Genomic DNA, 22,734 nt, shown 5'->3' on the forward strand with positions numbered 1-22,734 from the left:
AAATTACGAAGCTATCTTGCTTGCTCTCTGTTCGTTCTGAAGATGAATACTATTGGTTTTGTAGTTTTGATAATCTGAAGAGTACTACTACTTTCGTGAAGAAACTTAAAACTGATAAATGCGGGAAGCTACTGCACACAATACCGAAATCTTGCTGCTATACTATCAATACAGATTGTTTGTATTAATGACTAAAAAGTACCTTTAGTGAACTTTACAAGCCTCCCCACTGCTAATGCTTCGAGGGAACTAGAAAATATAATGACCTTTCATTAGGAAAAATGAGAAAGAAGAGGAAAAAGAGAGAAAGAAAAGAATGTCAGCTTAACTTATACACTAATAGGTCAGAATTTAGTCCAACGTAACAAAGCCAATCGATGCAAATATGATACTTTTCTTTTCTTTCTCTCATTTTGTAATGAGTGCACTGCAGTCTCCTCTTTCTCGGGGTGCACCATTGAGCTATTGAGGTTAATAATGTGAACATTTGTGAGTCGATGGTTCAGACTAATTTTTCATTTTTCATTCTGTTAGAAATTAGTATCGCCGGACACTGTTGTTGCGTAGGTTCCTGCTGGCACTACCCTTGTTGTTAAAGGCTCGAGTTTCTGATTCGTCACTTGAACCATCAGGACGAGGCGTAGTCCATGTAGTTTGAGGTCCTGATAGTTCTTTGGAAGCAGTAAATTCTGAACTAGACGCTCCAAACTCTGAGCTGTCGCCTAATGCCATCCTCCTGAATCTCATAATGTCTTCATTGTACTGGCCAGAGTCATAAGCGGTACTCTGCCCGAATTTTACCCCATTCGAGAGATCATCACCTTCACAGTCCAGTGCTCTACAGACCTGATTTATATGAAGTTAAATAAGTCAGCTTTTCGTCTACCACTGGAAAAATTGTTATATATATCTAAGAACCTAGTCCCATTAAGCTACTGCAAATCAGCAAAAATTAGTGTTGCTTGTTTGTATCTCACCTGTGCCATCCGTGGTCGTTTTGTAGCAGAATGACGCACGCATGCAGCTGCTGCCTCAACCATTCTTGTCATTTGTCCCTCCACATAATGCTTCTCAAGCCGAGGATCTACAAGTTCGCTCAAGTCACCTGATTCAAGGGCCTTAATAAGGAGCGGACGAGCCTGCAAAAAGTTTAGACAATATATTGTCAATTGGGATACGCTGCGCACATTCTAACATGTTTGTCACATCCAGAATGGTCTTACAATTGGTGCATTCGACTTTGTTTTTGCATGTCAGTGTTGATGCTCTTTTGTAATTCTGAAAGTCTGAGTCCTATCGAAGTAATAAAAGCAAAGGAGACAATGTACTTACCCATTCTACCACACTCTCTTCCCCCAAAGGCCGAGTTGCGTCAACAGGTTTGCGCCCAGTTACGAGTTCTAGAAGCACAACTCCAAATGAGAATACATCTGATCTATCTGTCAACTTCCCACTTGATGCATACTCAGGAGCCATGTACCTGAAAACCAAAATCAAACATGCATAAACCCAAGGTTGCAATTCAAGTGTCAATAGTAGCCAGCGTATATATGTTGATTGTTAGGCAACAAACTTAAGGCCAATATTTTCAAAGAAGTTGACAAACTCTGCCCTTACCCAAATGTCCCCATGACTCGCGTGGATACATGAGTGTTCAGATCATCTGTCAGTTTGGCAAGTCCAAAGTCTGCAACCTGCGCTCAAATACATGCTTAAATGAGAAACTAAAACCTCAGTGGTCCGAAAAATTAAAAAAATTGGGGGAGCTTCAGAAAGAATAAGTTAGGCAACAAAAAAGGTAACTTGCCTGTGCTTCAAAGGAATCATCCAAGAGAATGTTGGCGGATTTAATATCTCGGTGAATAATTTTTGGATGGCCTAGACACAGATCACATGAGAAGCATAGGCATCAGATCACTTCGGATGTGATTCAAATTGTTCTACGATTGAGGATTAACGACTCAAGTTGATAACACTGACAAGTGACGATCTAAGTTAAGCAATCCAAATTTTTAAAAGCATAACTGCAAAGGTGGTGAGAATGAGGAAGAAGAAGAGGTACATACAGTCTTCATGTAGATATGCCAAACCCTTTGCGGACCCTAAAGCAATCTTGAGTCTCTTCGTCCAATCCAACGCCGGCATCCCAGCACCTGATTGAAATCAGCAGCACAAAATCGATGAATATGGAGTAAAATTAGACCAATACACATAGGAAGAGGGTTCATCACCTACCATGCAAATGGTGCTCAAGAGTTTTATTTGGAACATATTCATAGATAAGCAGTCTCTGTTGCTCAGCGATACAATATCCAACCAAAGACACCAAATGCCGATGATGCACGCGACTGATAATATCGACTTCAGCCCTGAATTCCCTCTCTCCCTGCCCGCTACCGGCCTTAAGCTGCTTGACCGCGACCACTTTCCCATCCGGCATCCAACCCTTGTAAACGCACCCAAAACCACCCTCGCCAAGCACATTTTGGCGGGAAAATCCATTGGTAATCTCCATCATCTCCTCATAGGAGAAATGCACCCTATTTCCACCAATAGCATTAAGATCCGAGTCTGATCCACCGCCGTTCCTTTCTCTCTGACTTCCATAGGCCTGCTCAAAGGAGGACTGCGGATATGGTCCATTGGAATAGTAGCTTTCAGCCTGACCAGAATTCGGACCTGCTTGATAATATCCCTCTGCATATCGTCATTAATTTATTAAAATCTAGCTTCATTTGCAAAGCTAACAAAATCACGAGGCAAACCAATTCGTATGTACCTGGTGTTAGACCAGGTGCTGCCATATAATTCGGAGGATAGGGTTGGTTTTTCTTCTTCTTTCTCCTCACAAAAAGGAAAACGACGGCGATCAAAGCGAGCAGGAAAACTCCGGCGACTGTCAAGCCTACGACAGTACCAGTGTGACCAGCGTTGTTACTTGGGCTGCTTGCGTCATCTGCGGTTTGGTTGGCTGGCGCTTGCTTTGGAGGTGGAGGTATGGCCGGAGGTACTGGAGTCTTGGGAGCAGGTAGCTTCGGAGGTGTAGGGACGGCAGGCACGGCCGGGTTAGGGTTTGGCTGGGCAGGCGTGGCAGGCGTGCCAGGAGGAGGAGGTGAAACAAGGTTTTGACTATTGCCCTGATCGCCTTCATTGCCGGACGGTGGAGGAGGTTGAGCAGTATTGCCGTCGTTCGACGTCGGTGGAGTAGTCTTCGGTGGAGAAGGTGAAGAGTTTGATGATGTGTTTGGTGATGGTGGTGAGGGCTTTGGGGGTGAGGAACGAGGAGGAGGTGGTGGAGGTGCTTTGGATTTAGGCGGAGGAGGTGGTGACGGTGGCGGAGATAAGGGAGATGACGGAGACGATGGAGGAGGAGGAGAAGGCGGAGGCGAAGAGGGTGGTGGGGGTGAAGGTGACTCTTTCGGAGGAGGAGTGGGAGACTCGTCCGGAGGCGGCGAGTTTTTAGGCGGCGAGGGAGCAGGTGGTGATGGAGGCGGAGAGTTAGGCGGTGAGGGAGAGGGTGGTGATGGAGACGGAGATGACGCAGGTGGAGGCGACGGAGGAGAACCATCTTCCGACTCCTTGTTCTGATTCGCACCCTTATTGTTTGATGATTCAGGAGCAGGAGAGTCGCCGGAACCTGACATCCTCCTTCTCTCAAATTCTATCCCGAATCGCCTCAGCTTTCCAATATGTCAAACTTAATTCTTTACTTTCGTATCCGATCAAACAGGCCGGCATAAACACAGAAATGCAACGCATGCATATACAGATATACTACAAGAAAATCAAGAGTACGAAATTTCTAGGGCAAAAGGTTTCGCTGCAACAACAAAAGAAGTCATTGACAAGAATACCTGTACATACAATATTCACTCATGCATTCAAAATTGCCAAGAGGAGGGGGTGCGTGGTTGTGTGGAAACTGCAGAAACCATTCTAAGAACCCACCACACACCAGCAGAGACACCAACAACAAAATTCAAGATAACCCAGAAAAAAAAATGAAAAAAAATCCCGAGAAATTCTCTGTTTGTTTTTGTTATTAAGAAGAGGATTTTGGGTGTCAATCTATGTCTTAGATTGATCACCACTCTCTCGAATTAGCTGTTTGCACCGAGTTTTTTTGGTTCGTTAATTCCGAACTGTGTTTGCTGTATTTTCGAAACGAGCTGCCATCCTTGAATTCCGGTTTACCGCGCAAACAGAACGGGCTACAACACAACATGCAATTTTGAGAATGAAACCAAGGCATATATAACATGGTGAAATCAGAAATGTAAAAGCAACTAAGAATCAGAGAGCGTAAACCTTTTTAGTGCCAACCTGTGACACCAAGTATAGCGTAAATTATATCACCGTTCTATGAATATGACTATATGAGTGTATAGAGATCAATAGTTTGAATTTAGAGAATTTAGAATGCAGCATGAAATTCAAACTGATATATAAAAAAGGGCATATATATAGACATTTGAGTGTTGAATTAGCGAACATTGGATTTCAAATTAAATAAAAGTTTATTAGAGAAAATAACAAACCATGTCACATGCTAGTTGTTAACTTATGATTTTAAAGGCCCATTTTATATATGTATTAAGCACAACAACAAACCTCTTCTTTCCTAGAAGAAAACAATTTTGATGACAATTGTTTAGCTTATGATAAAGTTTAACCTACACGGGACACAAATTAAACTTTTGAAAGGACTGTAAATTAACCAATTAAGCTCATTAGCTTCTTCACCGACATAAAATACCTCGAGGTATCTTTTATCTAGGAAATAGATTGCCCGCGGTTGACAAATTGGTCAAGAGAGATGGGTACACATCCAATTTAGGTCTGCTAATAAGTGCATAAGCTAAACCTAACCTCAATCTCGAGGCTTCCTGACTAGCTCGTGTAATAGAACTTCTAATCGCAATTTGCTGAAACATATGTCTCTGATCATTTAGGAGAATAACTGAATTCGTTCTCGATTTTAGAAATCAACCTATTTGTTTCCTCATTCATAGTCAAATCCTAAATTTATAAGTATTCAGGATTAGTAAGGACATGAGATCTACACATATTATCATTCTTTCATGTATCAGTAAACATGCGAAACTTATCTAGATGGTTTTACACTTGGTATTCATTCAAAGGAAAACGGTAACACGTGGGACCCATGAACGCATGAATGGTCAAAACCAATTCCGAATAGGAAGAGAAAACCAATCCAAATCCTAATAGGAAAAGGAAAAGGCTTGCTTTGAAAGTAAGCGAAGCAAAACTCGCCACCTCCGCATCGATTGCGTGTGCAGTGAATCACGCTCCCCAATTAATACTCAAATTCCCATAATACCCATATCCAACGGATACCCCACGCTCCCATCAGTCGCATCTCGGTGATATATATCAGGGCCATTTTGGTAAACAACCACAGAAAATGAAACCCGTATTCCCTGTAGGCCAAGGAATGTGCCACCGACTTACGACCTCCTCATCAAGAAACTACTGACGTGTAAACCTATAAATACCAAGAACCCACGCCGTCTTCAGATCCAAACCCGGAAACCCTTCTTGAAAATTCGGTTTCTCCTCGATTTTGAAATTCAAATCGATCCCATCGGATTCCCCTAAGATTCCAAATGGCACAGATCAGTGAGTACCAAGCCCCTATGATTGTTGATGATGACGAAAAATCCCACGATGGGTCGGATCACTCCGACGACTCAAGCTCCTCCTCCTCCTCCTCTGATCCTTACAAGGTTTTCAGCGATATGAGTTTGCTTAGATTAGAAGAAGATAAAGATGATACGGTGTACGAGATAACGAAGAAGATGTTCTCTGTTGGCATGAATTCAGCCGGAGTAGACGCCGAGGTGGTTGCGATTCACAAGAATATGCATTCAGGATGTACAAGGCGGACCAGGCGTGACGTGTTTCTGATTTATCAGAGGACGGTGGCTCAGAAATGTGGCGGTAACGCCAATATTGCCCACGGTTGGTACGGCGGCTCCAAGGAGGAGATTTGTGATATTGTGTTGCATGGGTTTAGCGGCGGCAGGGAGCCCGGGTTTCACGGGGTTCAGTTGTTTGCTAATAAGTTTTCTTTTGATGGGTGAGATTCATATATGTATATTCTTAAATATCATATCTAAATATTGAATCGCGAAAAAATTTGACCGAAAAGTGTACCAAAATTAGAACTTCACTATGTAATTTCAGAGTGAAGTTTCACTCTGGATAGAGACTATATATATATATATTTGCTATTTTTGTGTTTGTTTTTGTTCAAACTAACGATTGGTGGTGAACTGTTTTTTTTAGGGCAATGTGTTCAGAGCCTGATGAGAATGGGCTGAGGCATATGTTGATGTGCAGGGTCATTTTGGGGAAGAGGGAACTGGTGCTTCCTGGTTGGAGGCAAGTTAGTTCCGAGGAGTTTGATTCTGGTGTGGACAGTCTTATGAATCCCAAAAAGTATATCATAGGGAGCTCTCTCATGAACTTTCACATTATGCCTATGTTTGTTGTGAGCTTCAAGGCTCCTACTAACTTGAAAGGTAAGAACTAAGTGGTAATTTGATCCCATTTCCAGTTTATTTTATCTTTTGTTTCGAGATTGCCTAGTTTTATCAAAGACTTTCTATGGCAAGAGACTAATTCATGCAAGGCGATCTCTTCAGTATTCTTCCTCCCACTAGCCACTAAAATTCAACATTTTAGCCCAAATCAGCGTCCGGCAGAATTCAATTCTGGGTATGGGGTTCCACACTGGTACTTTCACCTGTGGTGGTTCCCATTTCTGGTTTATGTTTGTTTCTGTTTGTTGCTGTTAAGTTTGTGACATCAATATAATCAGGATTTATATGTATCATTGTCTCAGATATTCCAAAGAACGTTCAGGCGAGTGCTGCTATAAGACAGCCACCACCTAGGTCTACTTGGGTGAGTCTCAATACTGTAATGGATGCGCTGGCCAAGGTCTTGTCACCTCCTAAAATGGTTCTGCTTTCCAAATCCGCTGATGATTTCAGGGTAAGTACAATGATGTATCTTCTGATGCTCAATCTTGTGACTATTTGATATATAAAGTTTAAAGGCTTATGGATTATTGCAGGCAAAGAAAATTACCAGAGCTCAGATCATTAGAAGAATCAGAACACTTGCGGGTGACAAATTGATGGTTTCGGTGGTCCAAAACTTCAAAAAGGAGCGCGAGTAGTCCAATTCAACAGCGATGATGACATAATCAATGGTTCTTGAGTTGTTTGATGCTAATTGTGAATCTTTGTTCAACAACAGCTCATTACTCCAGGCATGGAAATGGTTTGGCAACAGAGTTTGTTTTAGTTGCATCAGTTCAGGTTTCTTCATTGTAATTAGATCAGGGTTGCTCAGTGAAATCAGATTGTTCTGGCTTTCTTCAGCATTGTTAAGATGATTATATACAATCAGATCAAGCTATTGTAGATGCGTTGCATCTGTCTGATTCAAAAGTCCAAAGCTTTGTATGTTTCAAGTTCAGTTTGGCTCAAATAACTTGCCTTCGAAAATAGGAAGTCGAGACAGAGAGGTTAACGAGAAAATATCTGATATTCATTTCCAGAATCCCATAGAGATTACTGTAATTATATAGTGGAACAGTTTCCTGTGTAAGCAGAAGCATATGAAATCCCAATCTCTTCTGTATGAAAGGCTAGAAGTGAAATTGTATTATGCCTGAAAATCTCTACTCCCTGTTAACCTGACTTAGTTGTCTTTCCAGCTGCGTAACCAGTAAACAGACCAGAATCAATACTATCAATAGACATATTTTCATTTCCAAAAAAAAATTGTTATGTTATTTTATTTCAAACCCAAACATTCATAGAAACTATGCACACTTCATTTTGAAACATAAAGTTGCTCATCAGTGATAGATACAAACCTTCGCATTTTTCATCTTTTGAATCTCCAACTCGTCGACTAGTTTCTTGATCCTGACAAGAGCATCTATTCAGACATGCAATGACATGGAGCATTGTTTATCGGAAACACATACATAGAATTTCGTATACCTCTTTTCAATAGAAATCACATGAGCTTCTAGGACTCTCTCCCTTGCAGAAGCTAAAGAGAACTGCAACAGTTGGACAAGACAACAGCATTAGTTCATCATATTCTAAGATGATAATTTTACCTTCTCTTTGTTTATACAAAGTAGTGGTTAGTTGGTTACTTATATACTGTATCTCATCGTCTGAAGTAGAATCTAACAAAATTTCATTACTGTTGTATAAAACCCAAATCAGCGTATACCTGCATTGGTTTTTTATTATTTACTGCTTCTGGGAACTCCGCATGAGTGCCTATGCAACGCAAATTAAGGCAAAACAAAACTGTTGGTTCAAAAAAATAAATGAAAATTCATTCAAAATGCTCAAAATATAATCAAGAACAAAAGCATTACCTGTGATTTGACGAACAGTTTCAATCAATCTCATTGTTTCTTCCTGCCAGAATAGTAGAGTTTAATAAGATCCCCAAAGAGCCTTAGCTAACTTCTCAAGTAGATTGAAGAAATGTTACCATTTGCATGGCATTTTGATGCAGAATGCAACGGAGCGCAGGAATGACAGAAGCTGCTGCATGGCCGTTTATTGAATCTACTGAATCCTCAAAATATGGCCTCGTAGAGCCGTTTCGCATGTCCTGAATGAAAATCATCAAAATACTAGTGTCAATGGACACTAAAATTCAAAAGAAGACAAATAGATTGAGTTATTGAGAACATTTCAATGACTAGTATGCAGATTGAGTCTTGCTTAACCTAATTTATATCACAAAACACCTATTTGCCACTACAAATTTCATAATCTCTGAAACTGTTTCTAGATTTAGAAGGATAAAACATGAATGGAAATTAGATGTTCAAGATTCTTGAAAGAAAACCATAAATAAATAAAATATGTATATGATGCCACTAATGGTTATATACCAGCATACCTTAAAACTGGAATCTGGCTCTGTGACTATGGGTTTCCCATTACATTGGAGCCTGGGTTCATTTAATGCTGTCTCTGATACAAGCCAGTGCCACAGGGTTTTAATTCCAGTACAACGCAGAAACATTCGACTTGAATACAATGGGGATGTAAACTAATACTATAGACACATAATATACATACCATGTAAACATGTAGCATTATCTCTCTTCTGATGTTCTGTGACTTCTGTCAACTGATCACTGCAAAATATGAATAGGTAAATTTCAGGATCTCCTCAACTAACAATACCAGAATATCGCAGTAATTTTTGGTAAGTGAATCAGTTTCAATAAGAAAGACCAATTTGGGTGCATTCCGGATATGATGAAAATTTGCATTGGAACTCTCATCCTTTTTTTGGTTTGTTAATTTAGAAGTGACATAATGCTAAACTTGTCAGCGCTCATCACCAATGAAAAAAATGGTATATATAGTTAATTTTTATTGGAGCCAAATGATGTAACTATGAAGTTTCAGGATAAATTTTTCTGGCATAGAGCAACTTTTCTCCAAAGTAATCACTCTTTCTCCTTGCCTTAGTCTTGATGAATCAACTGGTTCTTCAAACTTTTTGAAGTCCGTATGTTTCCATGTTGATCCACTGTTACTGACGCTATCGACAGGTACAGTAATGGAATCTCTGCATACGAATTACAACAGTATGAATACCAATATACTGATGTAGTGTAGATTTTTTCGTACAAGTAAGAAAGTAACACGGATCACCTCTTTACTAGACCAATGGAGGTATCAAGTCCGCTCTTCTGTTTGCAGATCCACTCTTGATTATCTGCAATTCTGATGCCATCATCATCCTGAAGCTAAACATAAAGAAGAATGTCACACTGGTATGACTATCATTAAGTCCTTGGAACCAAACACACTCTCAGATGGCTCCACGAAACTAAAAGAAAAACATAGATATACACATGTATAGCCCATCGACCTACTCACAAGAGCAGCCTGTCTTTTCAAGTCCTCCAGGTCAAAATTCCATGCACTGATCCCTCGTATATACTTTTGCTGCAGAAAATATATAGTATAACATAATATCTATCATTTTGGGTATAAAAGAAGTATTGCAAAAGATAAAATTAGTTGTTACCTGTGACAAATGCTCTTCACCATTTTGCCCCAATAATTCAGCCTCTTTTTGCTGGAAGAAGAAGGCAGGGGTATATCAAAACATGCAAGACATAATGACCACAAAATATCCACAGGGATTTTGTATAAATCTGATATGAAGATATAAACCTTCAACATCCTAAATCGATCACCAAGGGGACCAAGGCCATCGATAATTGTCCGAACTATAAATTCCTTTGAACGTGCATGCTTGAAGAAACGGTGCTTTAAGAGCTTGTCTGCAGTAGGACGCTTCTTTTGATCCTTAACTAAGCAAGCAGCAACTAACTCTTTAAAAGACTACAGGTGCAAATCATTTTTTAGAATAACATGTAAAAACAGTGTATATATAGAGTCACCACTCCTCATTAAAGGGAAAAGTATAGAAAAAACTTGCTTTTATCACTGACATACATTTGAAAATCGCTTGTCCCTTTCATAGTCAAGGCCAGGAGGTGCATTTTGTAGGGTCATCAGCAAAACCTACAATTTCATCAAAAGACATGCATAATCACATCCCAGAAGGAAATGAAAATAATGATTTGCATTAGAAAATAAAAGCTTGCATGGAACTTAGAGGAAATCTATGACCCCGTACATATGAACTATTATAGGTCATTGCAGGCATCACTGCTATAGATAAAGATAATACAAACTTGGTGATTGTAAAAGGTTTACATTCCGCGCATCTAATTAGCTCGCGTGGTTCAAGGGTAAACCTTAGATTGGCTAAGATCAATTTCAACTGTCTTAGTACGCCGGTTCACCAGGTTCTACCACTGCTGGTTTTTGGAATTCGACATCAGGAAGTGTTTTCGCACCATCGACATAATAACCAACTGATTCTTAGTTCGACATTTGGAGCCGATAAGAAGATGGATCTTTATTAGACTTTAATTGTAAGAAAATGAGGAAATCAGAATAAGGACAGTTTTGAGCTTTCATACTTTCATGCAGTTGTGCATGCAGAAGAGCAGAGCTAACATCAATCTACAAACTCTGTCAGGAGGCCCGAATTTCAATAACTTATTTTCCCATGAAATCTTACTTCATAGGGTCATAAATGCTACCTTCATTGGTGGATACTTGGAGAATGGGGCATGGCCATGAGCAAGTTCTAGTGCTGTTATCCCCAGTGACCAGATGTCTGCTCTGTATGGATATGAAAGTTATTTTAGAAACATGATGTAAGATTATATTAGACTATGAAGTAGTAGTGAGTTCAGTTAGAAACATTAAGCAAGTAGGTTTTTAGTATTTTTTACACATAACTATAAATGAATCATCCACTTACTTGAAGTCGTATCCATGCAATTGCTGCATAACTTCTGGAGCCATCCTGTCAAAAAGGAGTGAGACAGGTTAGCAACTATCAAAATGCAAGAAATTCCAAAGAACAATTAAGCATGACATGCTTCTGAAAGAATTGAATGGAGTAAGTAAACTAGTTGAAGATAGAGAAGGTTTGGCCCAGCACCAGCATGGAGTTCCGACAAAAGTTTTTCTTGAGTGAAGTCTATTGCCGGATTCAAACAAGCTAGTTGAAACGCCAAAATCTGCCAACTTAACTGCACCTTTAGAACTAACCAGTATATTTCCAGCCTACAGAGTTAGTAAAAAACCCAATCATGTTTAACCCAAATCAAACAAGTATATATATGGATGGTAAAGCTAAAAAAGCAGCAGAAACTGTACATGTGCAGGGGCATAGTCACACAGAGTTACAAATGGATTGGTAATGATATGATATGCACAGATTGAACATAATAGAGCTACTAATCAGAACTAGATACAATGAACCTGTTTAAGGCAACACTTCTAACTATAGAATGGAGTCAATGGACTAATGCTAATAATTTCAATCTTCCAAGTATGTTAAAATGAATAAAACCATATGATAAGGGGATGGTATACTTACCTTAACATCCCTGTGAATGTGACCATGGGAATGTAAATAAGCAAGGGCCTTGAGAACTCCATGCAACAATGTCGCGATAGTGTTCTCCTCAAAACCATCTGGATGAGCAGACTTCATGATGTGAAGACATGATCCGGCGGCCATGTAAGGCATGACGATCCACAGACTCCTGGTAGCTATGAAAGAGCAGTGTGCTTTCAGCAGATTAGGATGATCTAGCAAGATCATAGTCTGTACTTCTCGCCGAATCATATCCTGTGTAGAAAACAAATCAAACTCAGTACATACACACAAGGTCACAAACTAAACTAATCCCCGAACAAAGAGAAGAGAATTCAGAGTATCACCATATCATTGTTGCACTTCTCGAGGTCGATTACTTTGATGGCGACAGTCTCATCAAGTGGGATGCAGAGAGCTCTGTACACAGTGGCACTCACACCCTGACCAACTTCCTCGTACAAAGTATAGTCTTTGTGATTCAAAGAAAACTTCTTCTTGTGTAGTAACAACTCCATTGCCTTTGCCTCTCTAGCACGTCATCGACTTTCAAGGCTGCGAATCCATTGCAACAAACTTGAACACCAAACTCATCTTCTAACTAATTCCGACAACATTATGAGGCACAGCTCACCAAACAGAGGAACAACAGCCGGAAGAAGAAGAAGAAGAAGAAGGCCTATGAAGCTGGACGCTACAACTTAAAAGAAAAGAGAGAAACAGTGGTAGATTCGAATAGTGAAGAATCCAATGAGATATTTCGGTGACTCCGTCGACATTCCTCCAACGGAGATTAACTGTCTGTGTCTCTGTCTGTTTGTGCTTGTTTCAAAAGGGGTAAGCTTTCTTTTCTCCGTCTCAACCCATTTGGGTGAAAACAAGGAATCTGCAACTGTTCCAAATTTCTGAATTACAACACCTGTCAGAATCAGAAGTAAGAACTATTATAGAGAGATCGAATACAATGAAACAAGCTTACATTATTGGCATCCATTATTGAATTCTTGCTGATAGCAACGTCATCGTCATCGTCATCGTCATCTCGCATTTGATCGTTGGGCTCCATTGCTTGACTAAATGATCAGTGAGACTGTGACTATAAGATTTTCAGTTAGTATATACGGACAAAACAGTTGACAACTTGGATCGTGCTGGGGGAGCCACAGGTTCCTTCCCCTGTTATCTTCCATCAGTTCATCGTTCGTGCCAACTTTTGAGCCCAATAGCTTAAAAAGTTGGCCCAAATATCTTCGATGTTTGTTTTTATTCGGCCCAAACGTCTATATTTACGGTGCATATAACCTCGTCTCAAAATATATCTTAAAAAAGTCTCAACTCTCAAAATAATGAAAATATCATATGAAAGTTAAATACGTCGTCGTCTCAAAGGCTAAACTTATGACATAGCTAGTTGATCGGTTTCTAGTAAAGGGTCATTCACTCGAAACAAGTATGCATGATGCTCTTTGTTCACCCTTGTTGTGATTAAAGATCATAAATATCTATGTTCGTAAGAACCACATGAAACTAGGGGCTCCTATATTAAGTGGGGTATGGTTCATCGCATGTGAAATAAAAAATAAAAAAAACATAAGTACTCGGCTTTTAAGACTAGATTGATATTTGCAACAGTGTCAGATAGATGATCGTCATTTTGCTTTTCTGGTCACATACGCGTTTGATAACTCTGGTCTTCCTCTTTTCTTTTTGGGCATAGAGTACGTATATGCATATGTTTTAGGAAACATGTATAGGAACGCGCAGTGAAGACTTCCTCCAGCTGCAATTGCATATTTTCATAGACATTGGTTTTTGACTTTTTTCGTAGTTCAACATCCATAAAGATTTTGACTGCCAACCTTTGAGACTGACAGAGCTAGCTGCCAGAGAGCAAACCAAAATTTGTCAACATATTCGTATTGTTTGCATCTTCCGAAAGTCCAGAATGTCGGATTTGCCCAGGTCTTATTAGTTTAAGGTTGCCCTTGAAAGTCTAGTATAGCCAGTCTTATGTACATTGGATTGGGGAATTTACCCAGTCTCGATCTATCTATTTGATTATATCCACCACTACAGTTGTGTATGAATTAAGACCTTAATGAGATTGTTCATTCTTCAATATCCTGCTCCATGTTCGCGCAAGAGCTACCAAGCCAAAGAAAGTCCACTGTGCAACTCTGAGAGCAATTTTGACTTCAATCGAGCTTGATTATTAGTTTTATGTAGGTGAATTAGACATTGATTAGCTTAATCCCCACGATTATGAGTTGATTAGAGGCTAGGTCGCCATCTAGAATACGTAGAACATCGATTCCAAAATAGATCCATATAGAATACGTCTCTTTTTATAATCTCACGTGCCAAAGATAGTTTATTAGGTACTGTTAACCATTTTCAGGTTTAGTTAGCAATGAAGATAAGAAAGTCTAGAAGAACGAAGCTCGTAACTTGTCATGCAAGCACAGTACAGAATCCATATGCAGATATATAGATGCCGTTGTTTCGGACCTCTTGCTTATAATTCGGGGGAAGATGATACCGGATCTCATATACTATTCTTCTTTTTCGTGGCATGCAAGATCCATGCTTCTTATATTCTTTTAATTTATTTCTACCAATTTTCCTTCATCCATATAATGTCAATAACAAATACGACAAGCAAAAACTTAACCGTATATATGCTAGTCGTTCTAAACGATTAATAGGCTTATTAATCAATTGTGTACTTAAAAATGAATCTATATAACACGTGGATTTCATATAAATAAGTGGACATGACAGTAGTAAAAAAATGTAGTCGGTAAATGCATCACATAATGCTAGTAATGCATTACGTGACACTGATGACATAGAATAACCTTTGAGTTAAAAAGTAAACTAAACGACGGTTGTCATTCCAAAATTTAAAATTGATTAGGTCCTAATCTTCTAGTCCCTTTGCAATCCGCCTACAATTGGACTTTTCATGGTGAGAAAACGTATCTTCCCAAGTTCATGAACAATTCGTAGTCGGGTTCCAATCACTGATAATTAGTATTAGTTTCGTTTATTTTGTTGGTGAAGGAAATAATGCACTTGCACTTTGATTGCTGTGCAAGTCATCTCCGCCATATCCCGATCAATCACATAAGCTAACACTACTTCACCCATGACGCATACACGTGTCCCTATGATCCCCTCTCACTAAATTTCCGATTTAATACCCACCTCTCCAAGTAATATATACCCTATTGACTTTTCAGATTTCCCCACCGGAAGTCAACTCCATCCGCGTTGTTGGTGTGAACTAACCAAGCACCCATGACTCGATGCTACGAGTTATTATGTGTGATCCAGTACCGCCATGTGTTCGTGATTCAACCAATACAATCATGTCTTCATTGAGTATATATGCTTATTTACAAATAACACATAATGAGTGGTTTTCACAGAAGCCACTCGTACTAAACATCCGGTCACTCCACAACTACTTATTCCTAGTTTAAATTCGAGCTTACTCACGTTTTCTCGGTATTTTACTTCCGATGCTTAGCATCAACTGACTTAGACAAGATAAAACTACATGAACAAAGAAAAAGAATGCCATCAATGAAAAAATTTAAATTTAAAATGTAATTTAAAATATATTGACGATAAACAACATAACAAAATTACGATAAATTGTATCAAAAAATATAACAAATAACAAATTACGTAACTACAAAATAAACAGTATAACACATCTCGTTTTAAATCATAAATAGTGAAGCATATACAAATAACTTAAACAAATAACGAATTTTGAACCATCAAAAACAAAACAGTTCGTGACTACGTAATAATTATTCCTTGAATTGGGGCAATAAGGCATTTTCTAAATACTTTATTCAACGACATTAAACAATTGACCCAAAAAAAACTTAAACAAGTGGCAGCACTACAAAATACCCGCGTGGTAATCAACACGTGTATAGTGTGAACCGGGGAGCCTTCCCGCAAGAAACCTATCGCCCAATTTCCAGGTCCCACACCCGCCTTTGTTGCCCACCTTCTGTATATATATATATATATTTCACAACCACCAACAAACACCAACACCTTCATTTTCCCACATCTCAATTCCAAATCACTCTCCCAATTCGATTCTGCAGACGCTGAAACCAGCCGGAAAAATGCAAGCGATTTCGGCTCCGGCTTCGTCTCCCAGTTTAGACGCTTACGAATTCGATTTCAATAATAATTACGACTACTCGCAGCTCTCTGCTAATTTCGCTGCAGCGGTTAAAGTCTCGGATAAGCCGGAAATGGAAGCCGAAAATAATGTCGATGCGATACAGGCTGATGAAATTGAAGAAGACGAGGACGAAGAGGAAGAGGAAGAGGAGTTTTCGTTCTTCTGCACCAATCCCGATGGCTCGCCTATCTCCGCCGACGACGTGTTCCAAGACGGCCAGATCCGGCCGGTATATCCGATTTTCAACCGGGATCTCCTCTTCACCGACGCCTACGACGGCAATTCTTCAAAACATGTTTATTCTTCGTCGTCGTCATTAAGGCCGCCGTTGAAGAAGCTCTTCTTCGAAGACCGCGACGCGCCGTCGTCTTCAGCCTCGGAATCCGACGAGCTCGAGGCCTTGCCGGAGGGAAGCTACTGCGAGTGGTCCAAGAACGCCAAGGAGGTCTCGCCGGAGCTCAAGAACAACAAGAGCAACTCCACCGGGTTCTCCAAGCTCTGGAGAATCAGGGACCTGGTCCCCCGGAGCAACAGCGACGGCAAGGACGCGTTCGTGTTCCTCAACCCTAATTCGGCGAGCCTGAAGCAAAATAAAGACGCCGGGAAGGCCGCGAAGAGCGTGAAGGCGGTGGAGAAAGCGCCGGTGAAGGATAAGGGGCAAAAGGGGAAAAAGGCTGAAACGGTGTCGTCTGCTCACGAGAAGCATTATGTGATGAACAGAGCGAAGAAGGAAGGGGATAAACGACGGTCGTATTTGCCTTACAGGCCTGGTGTCGTTGGGTTCTTCACTAATGTGAACGGGTTGAGCAGAAATGTTCATCCCTTCTGACAACCACCGCGTAGTAGTGATTAACCAAATTACTTTATTATTTTTTGTAAACTTGGGTTCTTTTTCCTTGATTAATTAATTCTATGTAAATTATTGAGCAAAGTCACCAAGCATATATTCTAGTTGTGGTGATGCATTCCTACCTCGACTAAAACGCTTCTTGTCCGGGCGTGGGGATGAGCCTCCCAGTTAAAAAAAAATAGCCGGGCGTGGGGATGAGCCTCCCAGCTAAAAAAAACTAGCCTTCTTGCACGTCCGTACACGCAAAAGAGTGGTGCTCGTGTGTAAAAATTACTAAAATGTGTACTTGTTCTTCTAATTCAAAAAAATCGCAATAATTTCGTAAACAAACTCTCAATCCCTCGACATTAGGAAATTTCGTAGGTTTATTTGGGTGACATGTATATAATGTCTCTCTCGCAAGTACTGATGATAATAGTTCTGTCTTGGTCACCTTGAATAAGATGTGTATGTATAAAGCACTTAACACAAGCAAGTGAAGAAAGAGACTGCTTCTGTCCAAGTTTAAAGCAAAAAGAAGAAAAATGACGTGTCCAAATCGATAAATGGAAAAGATGATAGCTCTGATCCGATCCCTTTTCCCTTGGTAAAAATCGAGAAGAGATAAAGAGGAGAAGTACAATGATGGCTAAATTTGGGTCTCTATCGGCTATTTCTACCACTCGACCCTTTCACTCTCACACCAATTATATACATGAGCGTTAGGTAAGGAGCTAAATCAAGCCATAATTGAATTAAATAGAGCTTCAGTTTCCTTACACATTAAAATTTCTCCCCAATTCTGCAGCACTGGCCTATTTATTTCCACAGCAAAAAACACATGAGATGAGATAAGTTCATATTTAAAAGCTAGTGAAGACATGAAGACATTGTGCCAGCCAAATACAGAAAAAAGGACTACAAGTATTATTTGGACGACTCAATAATTATTCAGAGTGGACCAGTATGACAGCGGAGGCCTTAGTACCATTTCTGCAATGCATTCAGTACAGGTAGTTGAAGCTTAGGAGGAGAAGTAATACCATTTATTGAGTAGGCAAAGTCAGAGATCATCCTTAACTAGGTAACTGTAAGTTTTCAAACAGCAAAATTCACAGCTCAATTATAAAGATGCTTTTGCTCTTGCTGCTTTTTGTTCAGTCGAAAACAATGACAACAGGTAGAAATTAGAACAATTATTGTTTTTTTTTTTTTGGTATGTGCACATCGGTTGAACTTACATGTTTCGGCTTAACAAACGGCCGGAGACTTATGTCACTCTTTGCAAACTGTATTTACACTGATGGATACAAGACTAAATCACAGGCAAGTTTCTGATATCTGTACAATTAGAGGACCAAAACCTCCGTCAAAGCTCTGTTGCCAGGCTCAACTAAGGTCATGGATGTTGACTTCAACATTTTCTAATATGTCAATAGTGTGAAACTCTGCATTTTCTAAACGCAATGTCAACGCAAGTCAAAGATTTCAAACCTCAGATTTGAGTTTGTGTAGACGTTAGAGCAGTGCTCGTAGATGGGACTCCCATCTGCTGTTTCTTGATGAGTGTGGAACCCTGTCTCTTGGCACTCTTTCAGGACACCCATCCCACCAGGCTCAGTTAGCCGGAATATACCATAGCTTCTGAAAAAATCTCCATCAACAAATATCGGGTGTACAAATATGCCACAAGTTATAGGTGGTTCAAAATTGAAACGCATGGGAGGCAATGTACCATTACTCAAGTTTTCTCTCAGCTGAACTGTATTTTCATGCACTACCACTTACCTTTCCAAACATGTTCTGTATAGATCTGGACCACAAGATTTCTGACCTAATTATACATCTAAGGTTTCTGACCTACTGATTTAATATCACAGCCAAGTACCTAAGTTTGTTTGTTTGTTTTTTTTTCTTTTTTTGTAACAATACTTTGGTTGATCTTCCTAAGCACGACATACCTTGAAGTGTCAGTTGGTGCCATAACAATCGCAAAAGCCTCAGGTACCATAATCTGAAAAATCAAGATGGAAAAGGATACGTTAAGGACTTCACTTGGAACCAGATTATCGCAATTACATGTATCTTTCAACCTCTGTACAATAACCCTTAGTTAAATAATTAAAGTAGAGAAGAACACACCCAGCAACTGCTGCAAAGTGCAAACCAATTCAGTATAAGCAACAATGCAAAAGAAGAAAAAGAAAACTAATGTATCAGGTTGTACATATTTGGATTTTCCCAAGAAGAAAACTTTATAGAAAAACTAACTTTGATTTCTAGATATAACTCATAAGTGGCCATGATTCCAGAAATCCTGATCATACCAATTCAAAATGCTAATTCTGTGTAATACATCTATAGTCATAAAATCATTGTACATTTGGTGTGAGGATGACAATATGCAAACCTCTTCTCTCATATTACTGCACTGGGTAAAGATGCTATATGAAACCAGTAACTAACTTTCTGAAATCACCCATGATGTGCGTATACTAGATATGGATCTATGATGAAGGGGTAGCCATAAATACAACAGCACTTCTTGATAATGACAATAGCACCGACTGAAACAATTACCTGACATGAATAATGTGTGTGTAGATCCACTGATGACATGAAACAACTTTGAGACGGATGTGTCTGAAAATAAATAGTTGACAAAAATGAATAAGAGATGCTAAATTTTCTAAAGGATACGTCAAGGTATAGACATAGTATATCAGGGGAGTTAAGTAAAAGTTAAAGAGTAAATAGTTCTTAAAAACATAAGTTACAATAGAAAAAGAACAGAAAAGGCGTACATGGATCCATCCTACTGGAAAAAGTGATTGTTCATTTTGAATGGCAAAGACTTCCTCGTAATTTATTGCCTGACACTACTGTCAGAAGTTGTGGTCAGCACCAAATAGTACTGAGAGCAGACTAATGTTCATGAATGAGAAACAAGACTAGGACCGAATTATCCAAGAGACTTACAGAGTTGGAAGTGGATTCCTGCTTGGGTACAATCAGAGTCGTCACATAGAATATTTCATTTTTCTATGCGCACACATGAAAGGAATACATAAGATCAGAGTTGTCCCAGATTGTTTCAACGAATATATTCACACTCTAACCAATCTGCAATTCCTTTCACAACATTGTGAATATGTACATACAGATAAAAGGGAGTTGTATATCGAAGATCTGTGAAGGATTTTGAATTTGCAATTGATGAGAGTGTGAAAATGATTTGGGTTGTGAGTTAGACTGGAAAACTGTTTGAAGATAGTTATGAAGATATATGAAACTGAAAAAAAATGTAGAATGGAAAGAACCTATGCGACAGAAAAAGGCCATTACCTAGTTGACTGAAATCATCTATGTCATATTGAAAAGATTATTCAATATACTCTTGGGCATCCGTACAATCTTAACATATGACTGTATCTTATGCAGCAAACATGCTGATTTTCGGACCTAAAAGGGGAAATGATTCTTACAAGAAAAGCGCCAAGAGTCCCACAAGTTTCAAGATCCTTCTCTGTGTTTTCTTTAGCAAGCTGAAGGAAATCTTCCATTAACCGAGTAGACTGAAAAGCATGATAACTACTATTTTTAGCTGTATATGGTCAATGTGAAGATACATAGCCTCATAGCCACAAACTACTCTAGAGTTTGCATAACATGACCTTCAGAAACTGAAACCAACAAGTTAGTGTGAGTTCTTACAATATGTACATCTCGGAGGAACCTAGACGATGTTGATTGATCACGCGACTCTTCTGAATTTGCAGCTGTAATTTGTGAAACAGTAGCACCTTGAGGCACTCTTGCTGTGCAGGAGACTAAAGGAGAAGGGGAGCATTGCGTAACAGCATGAACTCTAATGTTCTGCGATTCACTTGGAGCAAGAAATTCACAAGCCAAACAACTACTGCCAGATTCCAACGCATTCAAAGATGAAAAAGTTAGCTTGTTCCCCATCAGCAATTCTCAAGCTGTATAGTAAATAAGCAACTAATATCACAATACTAAATATAACAAGTGTTTGAACATATTTAATAGTGGATATGCTTCTTAACATAAACAGTGAAGTACCTTGTGAGGATTCTTTCTGCCATCGCGCAACTTCGAACCTGAGTTAGGTATAAATTGTAAAATCATTATGATTTAAGCCAATTCAAAGCTTTAGAAAGAACAAAGACAACATAGTGACATACTATCTTCCCTCTGAAACTTCCCCTCTTGATTACAATAACTCAAACCTGAAATTCCTGATGCTAATATCACTACGTGAATGACGTGATCCAATTCAAACTACAAATGCTAAAACTGAGCACTCTCAGTCAGTCAATATTGCACATAATCAGCCAATTCAAATCACACAAAATCCCAAGTGACGTGAAACAGAATGGAGAGTATAATCAATTATATTTCTACACCTCCCACTCTCCCAGTCCTATCTGAATATTAGCTACAAGGACATTTAACTTCCAGAAATTGATAGAGAATCAGAAATGGTAATCATAAAAGAGAAGACAACACTAATTACGAGTGCAGGAGATATTAAATACCCTGTAGTAGTAGTAGTAGTAGTAGTAGTAGTAGTAGTAGTAGTAGTGTGGTGTAGAGCTCGGAATTAGAAGCAGAAGTATGATCGGAGCTCCTTATTCAGATATGAAGCTGCTTCGCATATCAACGGCTTTTTGATTTGGCAGGTTGGCGTTGAAGTGTGGATGATGATGATACGACTCTGATGGTGGATCATCCATAGTACTGACAGTAGTGCTTCTTTGCCTAATTGATCACGACACGAACCCCACCACCACCACGCAACACAGCGACGCCAACACCAACACCAACACCAACACCGACACGCTCCGGTTTATCATTTTTTTCGACCCGAGGCCCAGGAAAACCAGAAGCCCAAACCTTACAACCCAAAAGGGCCCTTAAACTTGCTCATTCACTTATTTAGTTAAATCCTGATCAGCTGTTAAGTATCAGGTGACGCTCAACAGCCGTCTGATCTGGTCAAACAATGGTCAAACAGTCCAATCGGACGGCTGTTGAGCGCCACCTGGTGATCAACACTCATTTCAATCTTCTCTTAAAGATATAATCCTAATAGGGTCAGGAAATGTACCCAACTCTTCAGCTGTCTTGTTTGCAGTAGCAATTGACATCGCAAACACATTACTGGCAAAAAGAGGTGAAAACAAACACTGAATTTTTGTGGAGATTACTTTTTACTTGCTCCGTTTAGTGGTTTGGTAATTTCGGAGAGTGACGTGGTGGAGTCTGATTGGCCAGAAGATGGATGAGACCCTGATGCATCCCTGAAGGATAGTAATTCAACCTCGTCCTCCCTTTTATCCATATATTGCTAAGTAGGCATGGGATGATATTGGCAGCTTCTTAGATTTTAGTGGTATAGAGACTCTACACTGACGACAGCCAAGGAATGATTCATGATCACAGGCAGGATGGATGGCCGAGGATTGAACTCTAGTGGCTGACCTGACCCTCATTGTGTGGCCCATTTATGGCACCCCCCGATACCCCCGATATACTCCAATCCAAATAATTCCTCCATTTCCCTCCTTTCCTCCTCCCTCTGTCATCAACATCGTCTTTTCAGATTACTCTATCT

The 22,734-nt window shown here is 39.6% G+C and overlaps 5 protein-coding genes across 13 annotated transcripts; 2 read left to right on the forward strand and 3 right to left on the reverse strand.

The window, feature by feature from the left end:
* Positions 1 to 537: 537 nt before the first annotated feature.
* Positions 538 to 3,644, reverse strand: LOC126792498 (proline-rich receptor-like protein kinase PERK12). Its single transcript, XM_050518909.1, has 8 exons — positions 2,780 to 3,644; positions 2,236 to 2,697; positions 2,067 to 2,153; positions 1,808 to 1,878; positions 1,618 to 1,694; positions 1,333 to 1,480; positions 978 to 1,139; positions 538 to 846 (listed from the first exon to the last, which is right to left on the reverse strand). Exons 1-8 carry the CDS (start codon positions 3,642 to 3,644, stop codon positions 538 to 540), a joined length of 2,181 nt encoding a protein of 726 aa, XP_050374866.1.
* A 1,909-nt stretch (positions 3,645 to 5,553) lies between these two features.
* LOC126790551 (probable inactive poly [ADP-ribose] polymerase SRO2) lies at positions 5,554 to 7,302 on the forward strand. The gene is made up of 4 exons (XM_050516837.1): positions 5,554 to 6,100; positions 6,310 to 6,545; positions 6,869 to 7,020; positions 7,103 to 7,302. Exons 1-4 carry the CDS (start codon positions 5,628 to 5,630, stop codon positions 7,205 to 7,207), a joined length of 966 nt encoding a protein of 321 aa, XP_050372794.1. The 5' UTR covers positions 5,554 to 5,627; the 3' UTR covers positions 7,208 to 7,302.
* Positions 7,303 to 7,553: 251 nt separating this feature from the next.
* LOC126790550 (serine/threonine-protein kinase BLUS1-like) lies at positions 7,554 to 12,962 on the reverse strand. 3 transcript variants are annotated; one of them, XM_050516836.1, is made up of 19 exons: positions 12,402 to 12,962; positions 12,055 to 12,309; positions 11,614 to 11,738; positions 11,431 to 11,475; positions 11,207 to 11,288; positions 10,551 to 10,619; positions 10,266 to 10,400; positions 10,117 to 10,167; positions 9,966 to 10,064; positions 9,738 to 9,832; positions 9,547 to 9,651; positions 9,153 to 9,211; positions 8,971 to 9,044; positions 8,554 to 8,676; positions 8,435 to 8,477; positions 8,284 to 8,333; positions 8,043 to 8,104; positions 7,913 to 7,964; positions 7,554 to 7,750 (listed from the first exon to the last, which is right to left on the reverse strand). In XM_050516836.1, the coding sequence occupies exons 1-19, from the start codon at positions 12,570 to 12,572 to the stop codon at positions 7,715 to 7,717; spliced, it is 1,731 nt and encodes a 576-aa protein (XP_050372793.1). In that variant the 5' UTR covers positions 12,573 to 12,962; the 3' UTR covers positions 7,554 to 7,714. The 3 variants fall into 3 exon arrangements, with proteins under 3 accessions (XP_050372793.1, XP_050372790.1, XP_050372792.1); XM_050516833.1 differs by having other exon boundaries at positions 10,266 to 10,436; positions 12,402 to 12,960; XM_050516835.1 differs by having other exon boundaries at positions 9,966 to 10,034; positions 10,266 to 10,436; positions 12,402 to 12,959.
* A 3,170-nt stretch (positions 12,963 to 16,132) lies between these two features.
* LOC126792870 (uncharacterized) lies at positions 16,133 to 17,230 on the forward strand. Its single transcript, XM_050519367.1, has one exon. The coding sequence runs from the start codon at positions 16,206 to 16,208 to the stop codon at positions 17,094 to 17,096; it is 891 nt and encodes a 296-aa protein (XP_050375324.1). The 5' UTR covers positions 16,133 to 16,205; the 3' UTR covers positions 17,097 to 17,230.
* A 1,117-nt stretch (positions 17,231 to 18,347) lies between these two features.
* LOC126792873 (AMSH-like ubiquitin thioesterase 2) lies at positions 18,348 to 21,831 on the reverse strand. Of its 7 annotated transcripts, none has more exons than XM_050519376.1 (9): positions 21,656 to 21,831; positions 21,180 to 21,217; positions 20,811 to 21,015; positions 20,582 to 20,671; positions 20,076 to 20,138; positions 19,901 to 19,975; positions 19,677 to 19,739; positions 19,058 to 19,110; positions 18,348 to 18,740 (listed from the first exon to the last, which is right to left on the reverse strand). In XM_050519376.1, exons 2-9 carry the CDS (start codon positions 21,200 to 21,202, stop codon positions 18,566 to 18,568), a joined length of 747 nt encoding a protein of 248 aa, XP_050375333.1. In that variant the 5' UTR covers positions 21,203 to 21,217; positions 21,656 to 21,831; the 3' UTR covers positions 18,348 to 18,565. The 7 variants fall into 7 exon arrangements, with proteins under 7 accessions (XP_050375333.1, XP_050375328.1, XP_050375332.1 ...); XM_050519371.1 differs by having other exon boundaries at positions 20,811 to 21,079; XM_050519375.1 differs by lacking the exon at positions 21,656 to 21,831 and adding an exon at positions 21,302 to 21,649.
* Positions 21,832 to 22,734: the final 903 nt, after the last annotated feature.

This window comes from Argentina anserina, chromosome 4 (assembly GCF_933775445.1).
Source record: "Argentina anserina chromosome 4, drPotAnse1.1, whole genome shotgun sequence".
In the NCBI taxonomy this organism is placed as follows: Eukaryota; Viridiplantae; Streptophyta; class Magnoliopsida; order Rosales; family Rosaceae; genus Argentina; species Argentina anserina.